Source organism: Terrapene carolina, unplaced genomic scaffold, assembly GCF_002925995.2.
Source record: "Terrapene carolina triunguis isolate 2854851 unplaced genomic scaffold, T_m_triunguis-2.0 Scaffold211, whole genome shotgun sequence".
NCBI lineage: Eukaryota > Metazoa > Chordata > Testudines > Emydidae > Terrapene > Terrapene triunguis.
This window is the reverse complement of record NW_020664562.1, coordinates 35,343,549-35,369,063: the sequence shown is the minus strand read 5'-3', so window position 1 is coordinate 35,369,063 and position 25,515 is coordinate 35,343,549. Positions and strand designations below refer to the sequence as shown.

Below are 25,515 nucleotides of genomic sequence, written 5' to 3'. Positions count from 1 at the left end.
GTACGCATAATGACAGACAACATTGCATGCATGTTCTATGTAAACAGGCAGGGAGGAGCTCGCTCCCACTCGCTTTGCACAGAGGCTATGAAGCTCTGGAATTGGTGCCTTGCGAACAACATCCGGGTATCAGCTGCCTATCTTCCTGGAGTGATGAACACCACAGCGGACGAACTAAGCAGACGCTTTCCCTGGGATCACAAATGGGAAATAGACGAGAAAACCATTCACAACATATTCCGCATTTGGGGTCACCCAACCATAGACCTTTTTGCAACTGCGAAAAACACGAAATGTCCCGATTTTTGCTCCAGAGCGGGACTGGGCAAACATTCCCTGGGAGACGCATTCATGATCCCCTGGCACCGAAACTTACTCTATGCATTTCCCCCGATACCGGTTCTCAACAGGGTCCTGATAAAAATACGAACAGACCGTGCCAAGGTGATCCTGATTGCCCCAGCGTGGCCCAGACAACTGTGGTTTCTGTTCCTCACCAGAATGTCGATTCGACCACCAATCTCATTGCCTCTCATCCCGAACCTCCTATCACAGCAACACGGCCGATTTCTCCATCTCAACCTGTCCATGCTTCACCTCAAAGCCTGGTTCCTACATGGTTCTCCCAAAACGAACTAGATTGCTCTGAACAAGTTCAAAGAGTGCTCCTACATAGCAGAACACAATCTACTCGCACCACCTATCTACGAAAGTGGAAACGATTCACACATTGGTGTTCAGCTAAACAACTTTCTCCCATATCGGTACCTCTCCCGATCATACTTGACTACCTACTGGATCTTAAGCGATCCGGCCTTTCTTTCAGCTCCATAAGAGTCCATTTAGCTGCTATTACAACCTTTCATGACAAAATTGATGATACCTCTGTTTTTGCTCATCCTATCACCAAGCGTTTCCTCAAGGGACTCCAAGACCTATACCCAGACATTAAACCGCTTACCACTCCATGGGATCGTCATTTAGTACTATCTTGCCTAACTCAACAACCATTTGAACCCCTAGCCACGTGCTCCCTTTTAAACCTTTCGATGAAAACAGCATTTTTAGTGGCAATTACCTCCACCAGACGGGCAGGAGAAATAGCAGCTCTTATGGCAGACCCACCATATACGCTATTTTTCAAGGACAAGGTTACCCTCAGATTGCACCCTAAATTTCTTCCAAAGGTGCATTCATCATTCCACATTAATGAGCCGATATACCTACCAACCTTTTTTCCGAAACCACATGCCAACTCGTTCGAAGCCACAATACACACATTAGATGTACGCAGGGCCTTGTCCTTCTATTTGGATAGAACCAAACCTTTTAGAAATTCTTCTAGACTCTTTGTCTCCATCGCGGAGCATTCCAAAGGGACTCCTATTTCTACCCAGAGACTTTCGAACTGGATTTCTCAGTGCATCCGATTGTGCTATCAGATGAAGAAGGTTACACCTCCAGACGGCATCAGAACTCACTCCACTAGATCTCTGGCTGCCTCTGTAGCTTTCTTATGCAAAGTTCCCCTGGCTGACATCTGTAAAGCAGCCACTTGGTCCTCTGAACACACATTTGTTAAACATTATGCCCTTACTCAAGGCCCTCTCTCTGATATATGTTTGGGCAAGGCTGTACTATCTACGGCATTCCTATCAGATCTGAAGTCCCTATCTCCTTGAGACACACTGCTTTTAAGTCACCTGGAGTGGAGCACCCACAGGGACATCTCTCGAAGAAGAAGAGGAGGTTACTCACCCTGTGCAGTAACTGACGTTCTTCAAGATGAGTGTTCCTGTGGGTGCTCCACTACCCACCCTCCTCCCCTCTACTTCGGAGTTGGGGTAGCCTCCATTGAAGAGAAGGAACTGAGGAGACCGGCCACACATGCGTACTATTAAGCTAGACTCAGAGCGGGGGGGCAGCCTCTGCGCATGTGTGGCCAGTACGAGTACTGCTACAAAAATCTCTGAGCAAAGGCACAGGGACGCACCAACACCTGGAGTGGAGCACCCACAGGGACACTCATCTCGCAGAACGTCAGTTACTGCACAGGGTGAGTAACCTCCTCTTTCCCTGTGATCTGAAAAAACATACAGTCTCTAAGGGAAATTTTCAAAGACACAAACTAAAAGTCAGTTGGAGTTGAGTACCTAACTCCTCTTTGTGCCTTTGACTCTCTGTAGATGTGTTTGGTGTAGATTCTGAAGTACTTTCGACATCAGGAAACTGAAAGCCAGATGAATGTTCTGTCCTTTATCACATGGTCTATGGGCAAGCAGAATACTACTTCATCTGAAATTTGATAGCAGAATGTAATCTGGACCCATACTGTAATAAACAACAACCACAAAAAAACCTTCTCCGTATTGTTAAATGAATTTGCTTCAATTAGAATATAAGCATGGCCCTACTGGGTCAGACCAAAGGTCCATCGAGCCCAGTAACCTGTCTTCCGACAATGTTAGCAAACACTTGCTGCTCACTTTCCATAAATATAATAGAGAATACTGGCAGAAATGTTTGTGGAAACTAAGAATTTTAAGCAGACTTTGGGCAATAATTGTGAAAAATAAACTTTTGAATTCATAAATGTGATTTTTTCCCCCTCCCCCCCCCCCATTCTAAGCATTACCCTTATTTAACTAAGGAATGGAAACATACCATGTGATCAGTGTGTCCTCCTGACAGAATTTGAATTTAAATATCAAATACTTGTGAATGAGCAACAGACCAAGAATTATTTGCCAAATTTGAGTTAAAATAGCAAATAATCACAAGCTGTTTACAGTCAATTGGAGAACAGAAATACAGGAGAGTTAATGGAATATACTTTTTATCCAACTTTCTGAGGCACGTTCTTACTGCAAGTTCAAAGACAACTTCCTTACCTTGTGTGAGCTTGTATCAGAATCCAGAACAGGATGAAGAATCTCTTTACACTGGGATTCTGAAACTAGAAAGACATCAGAATACTTAACCAGACTCTCTCCCTTCCCCTCCCCCCGCCCGTTTTTTTCCCCCTGTTGAGTTTCTTTAGACAGAGCTCCAATGCCCCTTTGAGGGCTGTTGGGCTCATTGCACCAGTGAAGGTCTTCCCAACATGCCAGTTGGAATTTAGGATGACTTGTGCCAAGAACATACTTGTCCTTTTGAGGATCATAATTTTTCAGACTGACTTTGTGGCTTTCAAAATCTACTGACTGGCCTTCTGCAGCTCCTGCCTTGCAATTGGCAGGAGTGTTGTGTGTGTGTGTGTGTGTGTGTGTGTGTGTGTGTGTGTTAAAAGGGAAGCTCATCTTTCTCTTTGATTTAGGGCCCTGGAGGTTTTGGATTCTGTTCAGTTTATTATTGCAGATATGTAAACATTTGTTCTGAGGCAGCTCATGTGACTACCAGTTATACATTTTGGCATCACTGTGTGACAGTCATGCATTGCTGAAAACTTGAGACAGCACTGCATTCTAGAATTGTGGAACAGGATTCAGGACCTGGTCTTTCACCATTTGAAGCCAGTAGGAACTTTACCATTAACTTCAATGGATGCAGGATCAAGCCCCAACTACACTATATTTGAGCCTGATCCTGAAATATTCATTGCCTCCCATTGAGGTCAACTGGAGTTAAAGGTGCGTGGACCCTTTGCAAAGTACCAGAGAGATTATTATGTCCTATTTGAACATCCATGAGGGAGTCTCATAAGATTATTGCTAGAATAAGACGATTAAAGTCAGCTGGTGCCAAAAACTGAGTTAATTTTTAAAATGGTAGCAAATTAACTTATTGTAATTTTATCTTCATTATAATACAGCCTGTACTTTAATGAGCACACACTGCATCCAGATTTCCCATACTAACCCCTAAGTTTTAAAAGTTGCATGTGATTTAGACATACAGGCTAGATTCTTAGTTGATGTAAATTAGCATAGCTACATGAAATCTGTGGAGCTGTGCAGATTTACATAGCTGAAGCTCTAGCCTCAGTTTCCCAAAATGGAGGGATAAATGTTAATGCTTGGAATTGAATTATGAAAGACTACTTTTACTAAAAAGGGCTTCTAATGTGAGACTGATTATCAACAAAATATAACAGGACATATTAAAACCTTACCAGCCAAATTATGGTTATGTCTCAGAGAAATGACTTACTAGAGCTTATGAGAGTGCTTAGTTTGACTGCAAATAGGTTGTCTTCTGTTCTGACAAGCAACGGCTGTTGGGCCCTGTGGGGTGGTGTACAACAGCTTGTGATAGCAGGTGGCTATTTTTTGGATGCATAACTTAGTGTTAGGAATATGGATTTCTTGGATGGTCTAGGATTTTACCAAATTTTAAGACCGGTGATTGTCAGTACAAGTTTAACTATATTATTGTACAGCAACTCCTCCAAAATCTCCAACACTTACTGTTGTTTTTGTATCTTATTTTCCCACAGGGTTTCGAATATAGCCGTAGTGGAAATCCTACTCGGAATTGCCTGGAAAAGGCTGTAGCTGCACTGGATGGAGCCAAGTACTGTAAGCTCTCAGCATTTTCATTAAGAAATATGTCAGCATGTGTATCTTGAGTGGACTACAGTAAAAGTATCCTAAGAGGGTTGGAGCACTGGAGTTTGACCACTAACAGTAAATCATTTAACTCAGCTTTTGCTGTCAGCATTTACTTCATCAGCTTCTTCACTGGTCTAATCTTTTTTCTTAAAATATACCTGAATTAATATTCTTTAACCAAAAATGCTAACCATGGTTAGTATATAAATATCAATTCCACTCTGCAGGTCAGTAGAACTACTCATGCAGTAACATACTATTCAGTATAAGTAAGAGTGGCAGAACCTTGCCCTTTATAAAACATTGACACTAAATAGGAAAACGGGGGAGGCAGGGGGAACAGAAATTTTATGTTCATAACATGATGTAAAGACATCTCTCTATTAAAATGTAAATATGTATGTTCTCTGCCACAGTGATTCTTTTTTCTGTTCTAGGTTTAGCTTATGCTTCAGGCTTAGCAGCTACTATGAATATTGCACATTTGTTAAAGATGGGAGACACTGTTATCTGTATGGATGATGTTTATGGAGGTAAGTGAGCACAAATATATGTTAGGTCTTAACTGTGTTAGCTGTACTACACCTTAAATATATTAAATTGATCATAGATAACTAAGCATTTAGGATGTTCAACCAGCTATTGTTTGAATTGCATATTTATGATGACCTTATTTTTAATTGGAAAGAATACTTCATGCAATGAAAAGTCTTCTGTAATAACAGACCATTCCTTCATGACTTCGTTGGTCAAAGGTGGAGATGTGACTGTTTGTAGAATGGTTGCACTCGTTTAAGCTGGAGAACTCAAAAGGTATGGCTAACTGGTGATGTCTGCTTCTGAGAGGAAAAGTCCCAACCTCCTAGCTTGCACAGATAAATGTTGATTCTACTTAGGAATCCAGTAGCTGCTAAAGATCCAAAATGGCCCCAGATTGTCAGTGATCCAGAAAACAAAACAAAAAAACATCATCTCTGTCGCTTCCTCTAGATTACCTGTTCTACTCACCAGCTTCACCTCAATCCTGTCTGGATTGAGTTTCAGACAACTCTCATTGCAAACTATTATCTTTACCAGGAACTGTGAAAGCCTTGTCTGAGTCTGTTTGAGCTGTGAGTTCTCAATATATATTGATAACATTGCAACCCATGTTATCTTGTGATCTTCTTATCTAGTGGCCTCACAAATGTGAACAGGAGGGATAACACATCCTTATGGAGCCTTACATGGGGGAGGGGTGACATATCCTTATTGAGCCTCCATATGGTAGAGAAGGAATTGTTCATATTACTCTGGGAACTTTCAGAGGAAAGAATATATTAATGGAAATGTGACCTTGTCCACTTCTGCCAGAGTCTTCGAGAAAGTAAATACCACCTCAAGGTTCCTGTTTCATGGTCTGCAGAGAGAGCTAGAATAATCAGCATGGTCAACAGGTGACCTTTGTTCATCACTACAAGGAGATAATCAACCAACATAGCTAGTATAGCCTCCATATCATACCCAGATCTTGAACCAAATTGAAAAAAGACAGAAGAGTCCAGATGCCACAAGTTGATTAGCTGCCTCTTCAGTAAAGGAAAGGTTAGGGAAAGGCCAACCATTTGGCAATATTTGTTAAAAGATGATTTCTTGAGTAAGAGCTGGACAGTATGTTTGAAGGAATTCAGCACCTTGCCCTCCATTATCCACAAAGCAGTTTCTCATATTAAAAAAATGTTAACTTATTTTCCAAGCCACTTAGATTTACCTGGCTGTCCAGTACATGAAGCAGTGCTGCTGACTTAAATTTACAGAGGAAATGGTGGAATTTACTTCTCCACTACCAAAACCAGCATAGCCTGAGACTTAAATGCTCCACACTACAATCTTTCAGGCTCCAGCCTTTCAACCGTGACCACTGGAGATGGGATACTGACCCCTGCCATGTAGCCTCTATTGGCTGCTGTTACAAACCGCCTCCCCTCATGCTTCATCACTTGCAGGTCATCCATATACCAGGATAACCTGTGGGGATAGCTTAAAAAAGGGGGGTTACTAAGGAACCATTGTGTCAGAAGATGATAAATCATCATAATGTCCTACCAGGCAATCAGTAAAGTAGGCGGCTGGCTGTAGAGTATTTCTCTGCAGAAGTATGCAATCCAACCTGGTCCATTACTTTCCCAGACAGAATAAATGGGGGGGAAGGGGAAAGTCTTCTACACTGATGAGAGCAAAAATGAGCCTTTATCTCCACCTGAAAAAGGTAATGCTAGCATGACAAGGGTGTGATCCTCACATTCCCAACCCAGAAATAAGATCTAAAGAGTCTATTTACATGTATGGAGCCAAAAGGAATCCACAAGTTAAATGTCATATGCGTATGCGAACCCAAGTTGACTCAGAAAACCCATTCTCTACATGGGCATCGAAGTTGCCCAGACAGAATTGTCTTGGTGAGATTGACATCTCTCTTTAAATAGGTTATTTCCAGTGTTTAAAAAAATTAAATAAAAAATTACACTGGATATGCCTACAGCCCTTGGTCATCGCTGTAGGCTTTGTGGCTAAACCTCTGAGTTAATGAGCTCACCAGGGTGGATTTGATTTAAATCAAATTGATTTAAATTATGATTTAAATCACTAGTCAGGAAGCCTCGATTTAATTATGGATTTCTACATAAGGTTGTTATAACCTTAATACATATTCTTCACAAATCAGAGATAGATGTAGGTTTCATTTTTTAGAAGGTACACACTATGCATTTTTTAAAGTGATTTATTTTGAAAACTTTTCAGATTAGTTTTACAGCTAAATCAGAAAATAAATGATTGGTTATTTTACCAAAAGTAATTGAAGCAGATAGTTCACCTCCCAATGACTTCATAAATATCTCCAATTCAACAGGTTAATCATTAATATTTGGAGGATTTTCTTGCCATGCTGTATTAGGAGGAGAACATCACCAGACAGACATTTAAATTATTTTATTTAACTAAAACAACAACGTTATGTATTCTGGATTTTTTCTTCAACAGCAAACACATAATATTTTAACAAAACAAGAATATGAATTTTTGAATTTAAACATTCAAGTTTTTTAAAATCAGGCTTGTTTTTGTTAACATTGTTTTAACTAAAGAAGTTAAATGAAATATTTAAAAAAAAATTAAATCAACTATGTCAGCCACGTCAACACAAGAAATTTAAAATATTGGCTTCTGTAACTAAGTCAGTCGTCTTCACCTTCATTTTCCTGTTTGCTCATATTCTGGAAAAGGAAAAACAAACTTTCCTGCTTTTTTCAGGTCCCAAACGATTTCTAAATTTGGAATGAATTAGTCCAAAGGAAGAAAATATCCTTTCTACACTGGCAGAAGAAGTTACTGCTGTTAAAAGTGAGATTATCACTTCAACAGTCTCCGAATCCAAGTGCTTAAGTGACTTCCACCAATTCACTGGTGTGACTTTCTTTAAAACATCATCAGCAAACATATATTTCTTGAATGGTTCACCCTTAGCTCTGAAGTTTATTATAGTTGGCATTATGGAGGGATGATTGCTGGATGTCCATGTCATAGCCAACTCCTCTTCTTCAGCAGTTAAGGTTTGACCCTGGTACCGAGTATTGAGAATATTTGCAAGAAAATGAGCTGGAGATAGTGCTTGTCCCATTCGTGGGTTTTTTTGTTTTTTTGTAATTTAACTCTGTCATTGCATATTTCTCTTTTTAAGCTCTCACTCAGTTCCTTCCAAATTTCAACAGCGTCAGCAATAAAATAGCTATTTCCCTGCATTTTGTTCAAGGCTACAGAAATAGGCTTCAGGGTACTCAGCATGTGTTCAACATTTCTCTTAAGCCCAATGGCGAGAACTTTGGCTGTGACAGTGCCATCTACTTTTTCACAATTTTGTTCACAAACTGTCATCAGATTAGGCCAGATCTTGATATAGTGCTCAAAACAGTCCACTACTGAGTTCCATCGTATGTCTTGTGGGAGAGTTAGCTTGGTTCCCCCCACCTTTTTCAGAGCAGCTACTGCAAAGTGGTTGTTACGGAAGTATTTTGCAATTTCAACAACATTAGCCTTTATTTCTGGAACACTGAAGTCTTTGGCTAGGAGGTGCATCAAATGAGCAATGCAACCGTATGTTATTAGCTTGGGACTCTCTTCACTCTTCTAAATAATTTCTTCTCATCTTGGATACATTTGCAGCATTGTCTGTGACCAAGCTGCGTACTAGACATTTGAATTTTTTTTCCACAGTTTGTTATAGCTTTTACTGCTGCTACTGTAAGTATTCTGCTGTGTGTACATTTCCTGATGTATCAATTGTTTCTGTAAGGAAGACATTCCCTTCTTCTGTTGTCACACAAGCACATACAACAGGATCATTGTGGACATTGTTCCACCCATCAAGACTCAAGTTAACAATTTTACCCTCTAGAACTTTTGCACCCTGCTCAATCTCTTTCATACACTTTATCCAGCAATTTGCCTGCGACATCTGCTCTGTTGGGTGGACTGTATCCTGGTCTTAATGACTGAACCATGTTAATGAAGTGTGGGTTCTCAATCATACGGAAAGGAGAGTTTGTTGCATAAACAAACCATGCAATTTTTTCATCAATTACCTCTTTTTGTAATCCGCTGGTTCTCATCACAAACTTATCTATGGTTGTTTCTGGATGATGGAGATTTGTTTTTCTTTTTGCTACAGGTGATATACTGTGGCTATGTGACATACATGATGTGACTGAAACATTATCATTTTCAGAGTTATCTGCCACTGTAGAAAATGATGGTGATCTTGAAGGTGGATAGTCTTCAGAATCCTGTATGTTGAGGATGGATTCTCCTAAACAAAATAAGTCAATGCAGTTATTTAATTATTATTACCATAATGCTCATTTAGTATTACTCATTGCATTCACTGACACTCAGTACTACTTTAAAGGTGAAATTGTAAAAGGAAGATCTGCCTATTTCAGCTATTTATTTTTTATCACAAGTGCATCTAAAATGATAGTACCATAGAGTAACATCTATCTATCTATCTTAAAATTTTTTTTTTTTTGGCTCAAACATGAGAATTCAAGAGTAGTCCAAAAGGAAGACAGGCAGTCCTTAAGAAAGAAGAATGAAATAAAAAAAATTACCGACTTGAAAATCCTGCATGTTCAGACATGTTCCTTTCATTATCTTCAACGCAGCTTCCTCCTGAGAAGGAACACTTCTCATGATGTTGTTTCATTCGGGAAACCAGGCCTTGCATTTCTTTGTTGCACTGTTTGCATTTTGCACGCATTCCTGTCTTACCCACAGGTAGAGGAACTTCATTAACATATTCCCAAACTGGGTCTCTTATACTGCCTGCTGCCATTATAGGTTTTCCGTTCTAGTGAGAGAATGGTATGGTAGATCTCAAATCAATGAAGGCTACACTCAGAAAGACCTCAAGTCTTCTGGAATATGCTGCTCAAACAGTTTCACTTTTGTTTCTACTGTCTGTCCCTCCTTTCTCGCATTTCTCTCCAGACTTCTTCTCCTTGTCCAGACCTATTCTGCCCCCAACAATCTTCTATTCATTGAACTTTTTGAAAATTTGTCCTTTTAGAGAGAGGTGAAGGATTGACTCTGTGTACACAAATTTGCAGAGGGACAATAGGGTTGAGGTCTGTTATTTCTCCCCTCTATATATTATTTAAATACATTTTTGCTGTTAACAAGTATGTTATCTCTGGAGATGCAAATCCACAGTTTGAGAACTGCAAAACTAAGCATCTCTGATGGTATCTTCTAGACTGAGCACTGAGTCCCATTGGGTAGATAGAAAGATTAACCTAAATAATCTATACAGAAGCCCCTGGAACGCCATAAGATTTGGTCCCTAATCCATGAACTGTTGGAACTACTTAGAACTTTACTTAAACATTACATGGATATTTCGTCTCATACTATAGAATTTATAATCCCTATTCCATGATGAGATACATTATAGCTCAAAGAGATCTTAATTAATACTCTTTTTAGATAGGTTTTTTTTGAGGGGGGGAAAAACCTTTTATAAAAAAAAAAATCCGATTGATTTTTATCCACACTGTCTATGGGGAATATCAGTCTCCTTGCTGTTGTCACTACCGACTGTAATGGAATGACAAGAAACAAAATAATTGTAATCTCTCTTCCTGCTTCTTCTCTTCCCACCTAAATTCTTAGTTAAGCCTACTAAATAGACTCTGAAACAGGTGACTACTCTGAAGCTGCATGGTGGAAATATATGACAGTGAGGAGAATTAGGGGAGGTGGGGATGTGAAAAGATGATGTGGAGAGTAGAACTGCAAGGGGCTGGAGGGAAGGGAGGAAGAAGGCAAACTCAGATGGACTGTCTGAAAAACGGAAAATTAATGTAATTAACAAGTGTTGTAATTCAGCCATGTAACAAAAGTAAGTCCATTCTTTTGTTTTATTAATAATAGCTAGTTTCATGAATGAAGGGGAAAACATTCAAATAGTCCTAAGCATAATGCTTTCCAAGTGATATTCAAAACCCATTAGTATTGTGTATTGAATGCCCCAAATCAGAGTAAGGAGAGCATTTAGTACAATGGATACATTGGTATTCTAGCGTTCTATTTTTTTTCCCCTCTTCTTTTCAGGTCTCAAGTTGAAAACCACTATGGGTGTGCACTTTGGGACCAGTAAAAAGATTTCCTTTCAATCCTCACTTTCATCTTCCTATAGGAGAGACCAATATAATATTACAAAATAAAAAGTACTTAAGAAATCTATCTGAAACAATAGCCTTAATTGTCTCCCATTACTTACATCCACAGCACTGTTTGAAAATACAAGACTCCGCAGCCCAGCATCTCCCATAATTCTGCTATGTATGAGCTAGTCGCCTCCTGTGTGCTGTTCTGGAGGCAGTTCAAGCTGCAGCACTCCACCAACCCCCTTTCTCTGGCTGCCACCAGATTTTCTGCTTCCCTGGCAGCAGTCAGTTGCGGTTCTCTTTTCTTCTGACCTTTCCTTTGCCTTTTTATTTTCTTTGTTTTCAGGTAGCGGTGAACAGCCTTCTTTGTTTTTCTTCTCCTTCTCTTGGACCAGGTATTCAGCAGTGCAGCGGTGAAACTGCACGGAGTCTCCTCTTCAGTGCCTCCCTGCTGAGATCTTCTGCCCCCTTTCAGGGATGGCAGAGCAGCCACCCAACTACAGAGCTAAGCCCAGATGTTGCTTCATCTGGGAGGCAACTTTAACGGGCTCCATGGAGGGTGAATTACACCCTGCTTAATCTAGCAGTGCAAGGGTCAGCCAGCTTAGGGCACGGAGCATTTAGCCAGACACACATGTTGGGACCCGATCTCCCCAGGAAGCGGTGACTCTACCACAGAAAATCCTTATGAGGAAACCTAAAACAGAACTGGGAGAGGCTCTAAGGACCAGGAGGACTTCATTCTGCCAGCCCAGGGCAATTCAAAATCAGGATAAGTCTGTAGCAGGGCTACTGTTCCCACCTCACCCCCACACCTCAGTCCTGAAATGGGTCCTCAATACTTTGGGGAAAGAATCTGGGCTCACAATCAGCCCCCCTCCCTCCTTGAGTTGGAAACTTGAGTCAGGAAACTCTGGCAATGTGTCCCCATCCCCCAGCTTGGGGGAGTAGGAGCCTATGGGGGAGGACTCCAAGGGAGAAGTTTCCAGCATGGTCAAGGGCCTATGCAAGGCTAGCCGCAAAAGACTCTGCCCAGGGCATAGCTGCATGGTCATGCCTGAAAAGCATGTGCCCCCCTGCTCTTCTCCCCTCCCATCTCCCGAAAAAGTAAAGAACAAAAAGGATAAGAAAAAGCCCCAAAAGTATTTTGTCCTCCTTCTCTACCAAGGAAGGAGAGCTATCAGACTTAGTTTCTGAGCAGGACACAGATAAAATCCAACAAAGGTTTTGTTTTGTGTCCCCCCCCACCCCCTGAGAAGTTTGAAGCCACGTGGAAAAAGTTGTCTCCCCTATACAGATCCAACCTAAGCAGGCCCATGAGGACAAGCTTCAGAGTAAATACTGCCTGCTAAATCTTCTTTATGCTCCTGTACATGCCATTTGAGGAGGTAATGAGGGAGGAGTGGGAAGCCCCTGAAAAGGGTAATCACTAAAGTACATGCTTAAATTGTACAAGATCCAGGAGTCAAAAAATGCTGTCACTGACATGCCTAAAGTCAATGCTGCAGTAGCATCTCTAGCAAGGATATGGTTATTCCATCCAAAGAAGACTTCTTTCCCAAGCATTTGATGGATAGGAAGGTGGACGCCACCCTCAGAAGGGACTTCAGTGCTTCCCCAGACACTCTCGGAGCATCTCTGGCAGCCACTTGCTTTGCTCGAGCCGTAGTGTCATGGCTGGAATAATGTAAAGCTCTTAAGGGCAAAAACCAAACCAACTTTGTCTATACGTATGAAAATCTCCATAGCAACAGCATTTGTGGCAGTGTGTCAATTGATGCTATGCAGTTTTGTGCCGGGGCCATGGCATCGAGCTCTGCGGCCACGAGGCATGGCTTCTTCCCTGTAAAGTAATTACTCTCTTCAAACAAGCCCTTTGCTTCTCTAAATTCACAGGATCTCTCCTCATTGGAGAAAAGTTGGATAAGATAGTGGTTGAAAATGCAGCTAAAACCAATCAATCCTCCCTTCTCCACTTAGTGCTCTAAGAAGGGACTACAAACCCACATGCAGACAGAGACACTTCTTTCATTCATTTTCTTTATGGAGGTTCCAGAGAAAAGACAACAGATATATAAGGGGAAAACCTTGGAACTGAGGCGTGAGGGGAAAACCCCCATCTTCGGTATCACAATGAGCAAACATACCTTGACCCAGACCTGAGTTTTGGAGACAGGGTGTACTATTTTCAAGACAAATGGTTTAGTTCAACCACAAACAAGTGGATTTGAGAGAGAGCATGCCAGAGTTACTACTCTCTTGAGATGAGGACTCCACCACACCCCCTCCTCCAGTTTCCAGTCACCTTGGATCCTGCCAAGCGCAAGTTGTTTCAGAATGAGATCTTCCACCTCTGGACATGTGAGTGATAGGATTTCCCCAAAAGAATGCTTTTCAGGGTTTTACTCTATTTTCTTCACTATTCAGAAGGGCACAGGAAGAATCAGAGCCATCCTTAACTTCAAAAGGCTCAACAAATGGATGAAGAAAACAAAGTTTCAGATGGAGATCCTCGCTTTGATAATGACGTCTGTCTCAAGGGGACTTCCAAACCTCAGTGGATTTGGTAGACGCCTTCATCTAGCAGCCTGGCTATTGAAAGGGAAGTGTTAGCTGTGCTCGGCCTATCTTCAGAAGAGATAGAGGACTTAGCTCTCCTCTAGGAGAGCGTGCACTCTAAAAGCCTACTCATCCATTTGGACTAAATTCAGCCTTTGGTGTCAATCGAGCATAGAGCAAACCCAAAAGATCCTGGGATTGCAGTTATTCTAGACTTCCTTCAAGGGGTGGATAAGGGACTTCAGGTATCAGCCCTATGTAGCGTACTGTTCACAGAATCTTTACGCTCCCTGACCAAGAACCTTCAGGTTTCCAGGCTTCCCAGAGCAGTCAGACTGGTGGTCGGACTGACCTTGGCTAAATGGGATCCATCACTGGTGTTGAAAGCCCTAACCACTCCTCCTTTTGAACCCCTGACTTCTGCGTCATCATACTACCTCTCCATCAAAACCTGTTTTCTGGTGGCTATCACATCTGCCCTGTGACTTTCAGAACTGGCAGCCTTAGCTATGCAGAAACCTTACTGCATGTTCACGATGACAAGGTGGTGCTAAGAATGCCAGAAATTTTCTTGCCAAAGATGAACTTTCCTTTCCATGCCTCATGGGAGATTTCCCTCCCTTCATTCTGTCCAAAGCCACAGCACCCAGCTGTGAAGCTGTGGCACACTTTGGATGTTAGAAGAACACAAAAGATTTACATCAAGCATACGGAGTCCGTGAGGAGGTCAGGCACCCTATTTGTCTCCTTCCAACCAAACTCTAGGACTCAGAATCTTGACGCTCTCCCTTGCTAGATGGATCAGATTATGTATTGTTGAGGCATACAATGCAGCCAATGTTCCTGTACCAGAAGGAATCAAGGAGCTCTGCACAATATCTATGGTGACTCATGGGCCAAAAGAGCATATGCTTGCACCACAGAGATCTGCAAAACAGCAATATGGTCATCAACTAAAACCTTTATCAGATGCTATAGAGTGGACTTTCTGTCTTCTGCGGAGGGCTCCTTTGGCAGGAAGGTCTTAAAGGTGGTGGTCCAGTAATAACCATGTTGTTTGAGCAATCTTGTAAAAGAGAGAGGTCTTTTTGTTTCCTTTGTGTTTGTTCTGTTATCCCTCTCTGGTCCTGTTCGCTGCTTCGCATGTGTAGCAGAATTGTGGGAGACAGTGGGCTGCAGAACAGAAAATTTCTTACCCAGTAATTTCCTTTCTGCTAGCACCATCTCCCACAATTCTGCCCAACCTGGATGGCTTGTCCGTCAAGGGTCAACACATGCTTTGGATAAGTTATCATATAATCAAGGTCTTCTGTACATAGTTACTTGGCTGGCATTGGAATTATTGTTATTAAATGTGTTTTCTACAAGTTTTTACACAGCTTTGGCACGAATCATCTGGTGGCAAGTCCAGAGAAAAGGGGGAAGTGGCAGCTTGAATTGCATACAGGAAGGGAATAGCCCATCCAGTCATTAAAAGGTATTTTAAAAAATACAAAATTACTAATCTAATTTTTGCATAAAGCATCCTGCCTTTGTCTTCCACCCGTCCTCTTGAGCCTTTCTTACCCATAAAATGAAAATCAGTGAGTGTGCTCTAGTGTTCATGGAAAAATTCTTCCCTCTTATAAAATAAGTGTAAAACAGAAGCATATCTTTCATAATACAGTGTTTCTCCTGTCTTAGGTACAAACAGATATTTCAGGAAGGTAGCCTCCAGAATGGGTTTGAAGATTACTTTTGTTGACTGTAGCAAATTGGAATGCCTGGAGGCTGCAATCACACCAGATACAAAGGTAATGGAAGAATACTCCTGAATTCCATTTGCAGTGTGTCTTGAATTATTTTGTTTTGTTCCTTTACAAATGCTGTTTTTACTATAGGAGTGTAGCAGTTGTTAGGACTGGCTTTTATTTATGGCAGAAAGCATAAACACAGAGATCTTAAAAGTTCTGAAGTCTCTTCTTGGGAATGCTCTGCATTTGGGTGGCAAATTCAAAACACTTCAGGGGCCATGTAGAGAGGGACATTTTTTTTTTTTTATTGGGCTAGTAATAATGGTTTGTTCAAAGGTGAATGTTGTAAAGGGGCTTCTGGGTTGAGGAGGGAAGGTTTTGCTGTTGACTCTGTTAATGGTTAAAGGCTGCTTTTTCATGGGGTTCTTTTTTAGTAATTACACTTCTTCACAGCTGGATGGGAACATGGCATTTGGCAAACTAATATTAAATACAGTTAATGATTTTTAAGAGCTTTTCTTAAAAAATGAAGAAAAATTCACTATTCTATTGGTAAAGCTGTTGCTAAAGGAATTCTAAGAAAGGAGGGTGCATGTGTGAGTGAGATCCATAGCATCAGGCCCAGATGTAAGTATGTGAGGCTCAGTCTGGTGCTCTCTTCAGAATATATGCAAAAGAAGAAAAGGAAAAAGTGTCCTTTTAAAAAGAAAGTTATAGGTGATGGTACCTGTAAATTACACAATGTATCTAAAACTAATGATTTCTGTTTGTTGAAAAATTACAGCTTGTTTGGCTCGAAACTCCCACAAATCCCACCCTGAAGGTCATTGATATTCAAGGCTGTGCAGATGTCATCCATAAACATAAAGACATTATTTTAGTAGTAGACAACACCTTTATGTCAGCATATTTCCAGGTAAGCTGACTGGGTGTCTGAAATAATGGGGGAAAAGGTTGGTACACAGGGATTTATTTATCTTTTTTTAATGATTTCTAATGGCAGAAGGGACGACCAATGAAGAACTGTGTGCTCTTGGCCTCTGGTTTGTTTTAAAGCTTTCACACTGAAAGTGTGATGCACAATTGGCTCTTTAACTAATACAGATCTGATCCAAAGCACTTTACGCCATTTAAAGAATGAATTGGAAAAAGAACCAGCTAACCATATAAAGATGTGAGATCTATTAAAACAAAGAGGCCAATTTAGTTAATGGTTGCACTAAATCAAAACAATTATCTAAGGCACTAGCACAGTTGTGAAGCTAATTTTCTACCTTCTCTAACTGTGACTTAACATGACCTTTTAAATAGATTTTCTGATTTGGTTGCTTTTATAGTTAACTCCTCTTTAAATGGCTGAATTCTTCTCCTGTCTTGTTTGTTTTAATCTAGGACACCTTTCTGGGCCTTACACTGTGTTTTTAATTGTTTTCTTTAAAAAATATAAATCTGTAATCTCATTTGATTTGGAGAACAAGTGAACAAAATATTTTAACACTATAACCTCAATGTATTTGAACGCAGCATCTTCGAAATATAGAAAAAACACTTTAACCTCTCAGCTACACAATCTTTAGTTATTATTTGTGGTAATTTAGAGCTTATTTTGGCCACAGAAAGCTCCCCTATTTTTTCCATTTGTGGAAATACTTTTTCAAGTTAAAAAATCCTGAGGTATAGTGAATAAGATTCAGACAAAGTATAGTTTCCAGTTCATGCTTCCAGTTCATGCCAAGACACACACATACACTTATCTGATTTAATGAAAATTAGATTAATAATTTACTACATTTTGGGAACAGGAATTGTCGTGTTTGGTTTGCTTTTTAATTTCTTCATAAATTTAGAAGGCGCTACAAAATAAAGGATTTGTATGTGATTAAAGTAGATCTGCACAAATACAAAGTTGTAAGATTTTGGCATTGTCAAGGTAATACCTCATATTCTTCCTTTTAAGGCACTGGTTCATCAAAGCATATAAGCAACTACTTAAAGTTTAAGTGTGTGCTTTGCTGAATTGGGGCTCTAGTTTGAAAAAAGTTTAGTGATCTTTTTTCTAATTTGGCTCTGAGTTGCTTCTGCAAGACTCAATATGGAAATGTGTTGAAGGAGCAATATATGCAATAACTTGTCTAGTTAATATGTCCGTTAACTTGATCACAAGAGAGAAAATCTATTTCAATGATTAACTCTGTAGGATTGTCTGACAAGTATTAAAAGGTAATGTATTAAACACTTGAAGGTTGCTACTGGGACACACGCCTAAAAGGATAACTATCCCCATAATTTATTATTACTTTAATATGTTGCATATAGAAGAAAGCACTAGTGCTTTAATTACTATTCCACTATTGAGAGATGACAGCAAGACCGTACAAACTTCTGTACATAGTCTGACAGCAAGATTTTTCTACCTTTTTGTTCTGAATCTATTAACTACATTGGCCTTTTAACACACTGAACAAACACAGTATAAGTGTTAAAGAGTAATAATTTGCAGTCTGTAATTTAGTGACTGATGTAAAATCAGATCATTTTTAGAGAAAGCAGCTGTTTCTCTTGTCACTTCCAATTACTCTTTCCTTGGAAGAGCAATTTGAAAACTTAAGCAAATGTGAAGAATTCTGTTTGTCAGTTGCTCCTGCTCTAAACTCTCTTCGATTTTCCTGTGGCAGTGTCATTAAGGTGAAAGACAAATCCAGACACAAGTGTAAAAAAATGCAATGAACAAATTGGCTTGGTTACCTGGGCCTTTCTTTGAAGAGGCGCAGGGTTTTGATTGGTAGGGCAAGTTATTTTGTATGTGCAGTTAACATTGATTAGGTTGTAAGCATGTTGAAGTGGTTACTATTCTGTACATGCCTATAAGCCGTCTGGTAGGTGCAGTCTGTAAATGGAAATAAAATAATTTTAAAAACTAGGGGTAGGATTTTGAGAAGTGCTTTGCATTGCCTTAACTCTTCTCCCACTGAAGTCAATAGGAGATAGACGTACTTTTGAAACTCCCAGCCTGTGTGTCTGTTACTTGAGTCTTCGTTTTTTTGATCACCAAATTTCTGCTTTCTGTGGGATGAGATGAGAGTAGTTTGTGATTGAAAATGGTGAAAGAATGTTAAATCAGATCTTCTATGTTTGTTCCATTTTAGCGTCCTTTGTCTCTTGGGGCAGATATTTGTATGTATTCAGCAACCAAATACATGAATGGTAAGCGTCTGAATATTACATAGCTCAAATGTTCTCTTGGTTTTGTCTAAAACCAATAATAATTGCCATAAAATATCAGTTTCTATTGCTGCTTCATGCGTTGTTCTCCGTATCTGTCTAAAGAGCCCTCAGAAATCCTTGCTCTGAGGAAACGTATAAATGGATGGTATTTCTACCCAGTTCCTGACCACAGCATACACACAACAGATATTGCCCAACTGATTTGCCTTTATTTAATTTAAAATAACAAATCCCTAAAACAGGACTGTACTTTCAAACCTAAGCTCTTTCTTGAGCAAGTTGACTAGCATTTCTCCCTCCAGGACCTTCTGCCTTTCTCTCTTGTCTGTGTTATGGAGAGCCATTGGTTGTAATGACCCTCAACTGTTTGAAAAGCACCTTATGTCCACGTGCAAAAATGCTGAGTGGAAGGCCACAAGTGACTGGCGTTACCTCCTGAAATGTGTAGGGGTAAATAGTCAGTGGAAGCTTAATAAACTGGGTGCTACTTTAGGTGGGAAACACTTTCACAATAGATGGTGTGAACTCTGACTGTCTTCCTTGATAGCTCTTAGCTCTGACAGCTCCCTCAGCCAGTGTATCCCTTTAGATCATGGATATCCCCTTCTAAATCCCCACCCCTCATTTACAAATCCTCTTCTCCCGCTCTGCAGGTCCTCACCTGGATCGCCAGCTATGCATCACTGACCCACACACCCACTATGTCCCCCAACAGTGTCCCCCTACCCTCACTCTGGCTGGGCCACTCCCCAGCCAGCAACTGCAGGCAGCTCAGTAAAGTGAGTGCATCAGTCAGTGATTCTCAGATGGATTGCTGGCTGGGGCTGCAGTAGCTGATACAAAGCTGGTAGACAACCCCTCAGCTACCAGGGGGCATTACTGGATGTGGGAGATGGTTTGTTTCACTGAGGAGAGTGTACTCTGGCAATTTCAAGGGCTTCTCTGAGATAAAGAGATCAATCAGTAGTACAACAAAGAGTCCTTTATATTCCTGAATGGAGCTAATGATCTGATTTCCAGGATGAGTCAGAAGAATAGCTCTGTACTTCCTTACAAGACCCGACAGACTGTCACTCAAGTACATACAGGGTTACAACACTCTATAAACCAAGGGTGGGCAATCTTTTTGGCCTGAGGGCCACGTCGGGGTTCCGAAACTGTATGGAGTACTGGGTAGGAAAGGCTGTGTATGTCAGTGCATAGATGATGGCAGCAGTGAGGAGAAATATCTGATGTCTTAAACTGCAAAAACAGAAAAGGAAGTATGTAGTAGCAGGACCAAGAAAACAACCCCCCAACCCTTTATATATTGAAAGCGTCCTGACTACAAACAAGTTAACAATTTAATGCTCTTCTTTTATCTTCAGGGCACAGTGACGTTGTAATGGGATTGGTTTCAGTAAATTGTGATGATCTCTATGAAAGGCTCAAATTCTTACAAAATGGTAAGTAGCCAACACAGGAAATTCTTTAAAACTTATTGGATCTAGGTATGCCTGTACACAACAGAAAGCATGTGGTATATTTACATCTGAAATCCATGTATCTAGGCTACAAATATGACCCAAGAGTTTAAATGGGATGGACTGTGGCCTAGTGTCCATAGCACTGGATTGGCACTCAGGAGATCTGGGTTCTATTCCTGTCTCTGCCACCTAGGGTGACCAGAGAGCAAATGTGAAAAATCGGGACAGGGATGGAGGGTAATAGGAGTCTATATAAGAAAAAGACCCAAAAATCGGGACATCTGATCACCCTACTGCCAGCAGCCTCCTAGGTAGACTTGAACAAGTCATGTTGCTGCTCTGTGCCTCAGTTTCCCAAGCAGTAAAATGGGGATAAATAATACTGACCTTCGTAAAGTGCTTTGAAATCTGCTGATGAAAAGCACTGTTTAATATGTTTATCACTATTTGCACTGCTTATACATGGAAAGATTTTCTTCTTATTATTTTCAAGTGTCAGAACAGAAAAACAGGAAACAAAGAAAGTGGTTAATTGTCCTTTTAATTATGAGGGCCTGGGTGGCCCAGGGGATTAGTAAAGGCTTTTATACAAGCCTCTGTTCCTTAGACCATGGGTGAGATCCTCCATTGAAATCAATGACAAAATTTCCATTGAGTTCAATGGGGCCAGGACTTCACCTCATGTGTTTAAATTCATCGCAAGTCGTCTATTGGCCTATGTGAAATGAGTTGATAGTGTCAGTTTATTGCCAGGTGTCACAGCTCAGGGCAATTGCACCTGTATTCCCCCTCTGTGATCCAGCAAGGGCACCTACCCTCAGGCTTCCAACTCCCTAGCCATTGCCTTTCTTGTGTAGACCCCCATGTCTCACCCACTTCTTACTGGGGTATTTCCAGGCTGCACTGTTTCCTGCCTTCACTGTGTTATCCCTAGCAGAGGCTGTCCTTGCCCACTTGCTTGCTTTCTCTACAGAGACTGATAAGAGTCATAAGTTATGACATAGCTCTTTCTGCGTAGCCTTTTTTATTTTTAAGGTAAAAGCACTACAGACAAAACATATTAAAACCAATAAAAACGCATGCTACTAAGCTTATCAGTGATCATCCCAACCTAATACGGGATGTTCAATACTCCACCCAAGGGGTTTCTTGTGGTTTCAATTTAATCACAGCTTCAGCTCAGAACAGACACCTAGTTTAATGGTGCCTCAGTAGGCCAAGTCTTTCCAATTCTTCCCTAAGGATTAGGGCCCCTGTCCATTTGCTAGATCAGAAAGAAGGCCTTGAGCCAATCTGAAAGCAGGCTATTTATCCAAAAATCCTTTCTTTGTCTGTTGGTCTCTTGTCTTTTGAACTAGTATATGTGCACCTTGCCAGGGGAGTGGCAACCCCCTCCGACTAGAAAAGGTACATGCAGTTCCATAACAACACACACACAATTACATATTTAATACAATGGACCCTAATAGTATTAACCCCAATTCAATAAGGTTTAGCTTACTTTAAAATTTATCTTAATTCCATAAGGTTTGTCCAGGATATTGTTAGTCTGTCACACAAAGGTGTTTGTGGTTTGTTTTTTTTTTTTTTTTTTTTTTTTTGACCCATCATAATTACCTTTTTAATGGGGACCAATTCAGCAGTGACCAAGGACTGAATATAGAAACGCCTTAAATGAGACTCGGATCCTGGAAAGACTTGCATACATGCTTAATTTTTAGGCTCTGTGAGTAGTCCCACTGACGTCAATGGGAGTACTCCGCATATAAAAATAGGCATTGTACAGTAACTCCTCACTTAAAGTCGTCCCGCTTAACGTTGTTTCGTTGTTACGTTGCTGATCAATTAGGGAACATAGTCATTTAAAGTTGTGCAATGCTCCATTCTTACGTTGTTTGGCTGTCTGCTTTCTCCACAGCTGGCAGCCTCCCTATGGCCCCCTCTCCCTCAGCGCCTCCTGCCCGCCGGCAGACTCTGCGGATCAGCGCCTTCCCCCTCCTCCCCCGCCTCCTGCCCGCGGCAATCAGCTGGCTTGTGGCATTTTGGAGGCAGGAGGGAGGGGGGAGGAGCGAGGACTCGGCGCGCAGGCTCCCCCTCCCTCCCCTGCCTCCCGAACGCGGCAAGCCAGCTGATTGCCCCGGGCAGAAGGGAGGGGGGAGGAGCGAGGACTCGGCGCGTAGGCTCCCCCTGCCTCCCAAATGCAACAAGCCAGCTGATTGCCCCGGGCAGAAGGGAGGGGGGAGAAGCGAGGACTCGGCATGCCTCCCCCCTCCCTCCCCTACACGGCAATCAGCTGGCTTGCGGCGTTTAGAAGGGGGGGGAGGAGCCAGGATGCAGCGAGTGAAGTAAAGGGGGAGGAGGTGTGGGGGAGAAGAGGCGGGTCAAGGGTGGGGCCTTGAGGGAAGGAGTGGAATGGGCGGGCTGAAGGTGCTTGCAGAGTAGGGGAAGCTGCTCTGGAACCTACCCCACCCCCATTTACATTAATTCTTATGGGGAAATTGGATTCGCTTAATATTGTTTCACTTAAAGTTACATTTTTCAGGAACATAACCACAACGTTAAGTGAGGAGTTACTGTATGTCCTTTGCAGGATCAGGGTCCTAGATAGCAATCTTTGTCAGGCAGGAACTATCTCTTACTGTATGTTTGTACAGTTCCAACAGAATTGAACCTCTAGCCCCACTGTGCTACAAACCATTAATAACTGCCCTCATCTGTTGGAGGTAGTCCTTTCAGATCAGGATTGAAGCAGTATCTGTTCTGTGGATAAACAGAGGACTTTTGGCTGCAGGGCTGTCAGGACAGTACCTTTCTAAACTTATTTAAATATTTGTTTTCTCCCCCTTAATACCCTGCAAAATATCTCCTTACATGTATATAAGGAGGCATATAATTAATAAACTATTTTATGTAGCTGGTATCCATTTTTTTATTTGTTTTCCTTTAGACCATATCACTCAGCGCGCACACGTGATTTTTGTATGATAAACTGGGAATCTTTTATGTTTTGGCAGCTGCATTTTTTCTGTCATCTGTGTATTTTTACAAATTCATTTTTATCCATTGAATAAAGAACACATGAGGCAGGGCGAATACAAAGTAAATCTAAAAGTAATCTGAGGGAGTGCCGTATGTCTGATAAGATTCATCCCTGAGTCTTCAGTGTGTTAGCTCCTGCCTGATTCTCATATATTTTGGGGGGAGGGGAGGAGGAAATACAAACACATGTATTTTTCTCTCTCTCCCTTATCTTGTTTTAAAGTTAGAATATTTTTAGTGTGGTCTCAAAGTACTATGTTTGAGTTTCCAGATATAGGGCCAAATTACACCCTGGTATAAACAGGCAAAGTTCCCATAGAAATAAATGGGAATTGCATCTGTTAACATCAGGGATCAGTTTGGAAAGTAAGACCTTATTCAATAAGGCAGAAGAGGTTTTTTATATATTTGTAATATTGTGCTATTTTATAGCCCTTGGAGCAGTTCCATCTCCTTTTGACTGTTACCTTTGCAATCGGGGTTTAAAGACACTGCAGATCCGGATGAAGCAGCATTTCTACAATGCACTGGCTGTTGCTCAGTACCTTGAATCAAATCCCCGGGTAGAAAAAGTCATTTATCCTGGTAAGTTGCAGGATTTCTGAAGAGAAGATATTTTGGTTCTGTCTCTGTTTGGTATAGGATGCTGCATTCCTAGGTGTTGCTGATACATCCATTGAATTTGATTTGTAAGTTTTACTCCGGCATAGGCATTTATCTTGCAGTTGATTCTATGCTGCTTAACACTTGAAGGTTGCTTTTTATGTGCCTTAGTGTGGCTTGCTCTTCTCTGATGCAATTTTAACAGACTGTATAAGCTGTTTTATTCAGAATGTGATTAATTTCAGGACTGCCCTCGCATCCTCAGCATGAGCTAATGAAGCGTCAGGCCACTGGCTGTCCTGGGATGGTCACCTTTTACATTAAAGGAAATCTTGAACATTCTGAAATCTTTCTCAAGAATTTAAAGGTAATTTCCCTTCAAATGAATGTAAACTAATTCTGTAAGAGAACCTGATTGTGACTCTGTTAGGATTCTGAGTGAAAGAGGAAGTGGTTATCTTCAAAGCAAGGACTGTCTTCCTATGTGTTTGGGAAGCTTCTAATCTATTTGGGTAGTACCACAATCTAAATAATGGATAATTATGAGATGGCACAGTAATGTGAAGGAAGAAAAGGAAGTATCCGCCCATTTGAAGTGTTTACAATCATAGCTGGGGCTTATATAGCTAGTTTAAACCATGTGTTGCTACTAAAAGTACACCTCTACCCCGATATAACGTGACCCGATAAAACACAAATTTGGATATAACACGGTAAAGCAGCGCTCCGGGGGGGGAGGAAGGGGGGCTGCGCACTCTGGTGGATCAAAGCAAGTTCGATATAACGCGGTAAGATCTTTTGGCTCCCGAGGACAGCGTTCTATCGGGGTAGAGGTGTATTTGCATATCTTCTGACAACTGTTAATGCAATTTGAAAGCAGAAAAGATGTTTCTGATGTAACACTGCTAGAACATTTTAAAATACTTGACAATAGAAAATGCCTTTTGAGACTTCTTCATGATCCATATTCCAAAAGGAAGGGCTGCCTCTTTCTGGCAGATCACCTGACAGGTGTTCTCGTAACATGAGCTTTAAAGCATTGTTTAGCTCCCTTTTTCTTAAACTTCATCATTGAACTTGTTCATGGCTATTGTTCTCTGGACACATTTTGGTAAATTTTTTAAAACAGAACCAAGTAGTAGCTATATTGACAGTCAAATTAAGGATTTCTCTTCCTCCCATACCATCCCATCACCACTAGCCCTCACTCCCCAAATAAAATCACAACTGAAATTTCACATAATCAAATAACATCCCACAAACAAAGGTTTGAGTACAAAAATGAGTCTTTCATCCTTCTCTGGAAGGTCAGCCATCTCTGCCTCTGTTTGTTTAATAGGGAGAAGCAAATTCCAGAATCAAGGATTCACCTCCCTCTGAGTGTTTTCACCTCCAGCCCCTCAGTGTCCTGGCTAATCAATTGTTGGGCTGATGCTTAAGGAAAGAGGTGTTTTCTAAAATAGACTGTCTGGGTATACAAGGAGTGGATTACTCCTGAATGCAGAAGAGGCAAGAGGAACAATAGCAGGCATGCTGATCCTGACAGCAGCTGCTGCATCCTCAGCAGACACACATCTAGTGTATATTTCTGAATGCAGCAGAGTATGTAGAGAGCATTTTGTCATCTAGTGCGAGAACA

General features: G+C 41.1%; 1 protein-coding gene across 1 annotated transcript in view; it reads left to right on the top strand.

The window, feature by feature from the left end:
- The window catches only part of LOC113407383 (cystathionine gamma-lyase-like), a 72,045-nt gene that overhangs the window by 31,639 nt on the left and 14,891 nt on the right, over nt 1–25,515 (top strand). The window contains exons 4-11 of the mRNA XM_026655816.2: nt 4,436–4,517; nt 4,988–5,083; nt 15,494–15,603; nt 16,328–16,459; nt 18,690–18,747; nt 20,136–20,213; nt 23,706–23,858; nt 24,122–24,243. Coding sequence (XP_026511601.1) covers nt 4,436–4,517; nt 4,988–5,083; nt 15,494–15,603; nt 16,328–16,459; nt 18,690–18,747; nt 20,136–20,213; nt 23,706–23,858; nt 24,122–24,243 — 831 coding nt within the window. The remainder of the gene's footprint in view (nt 1–4,435; nt 4,518–4,987; nt 5,084–15,493; nt 15,604–16,327; nt 16,460–18,689; nt 18,748–20,135; nt 20,214–23,705; nt 23,859–24,121; nt 24,244–25,515) is intronic.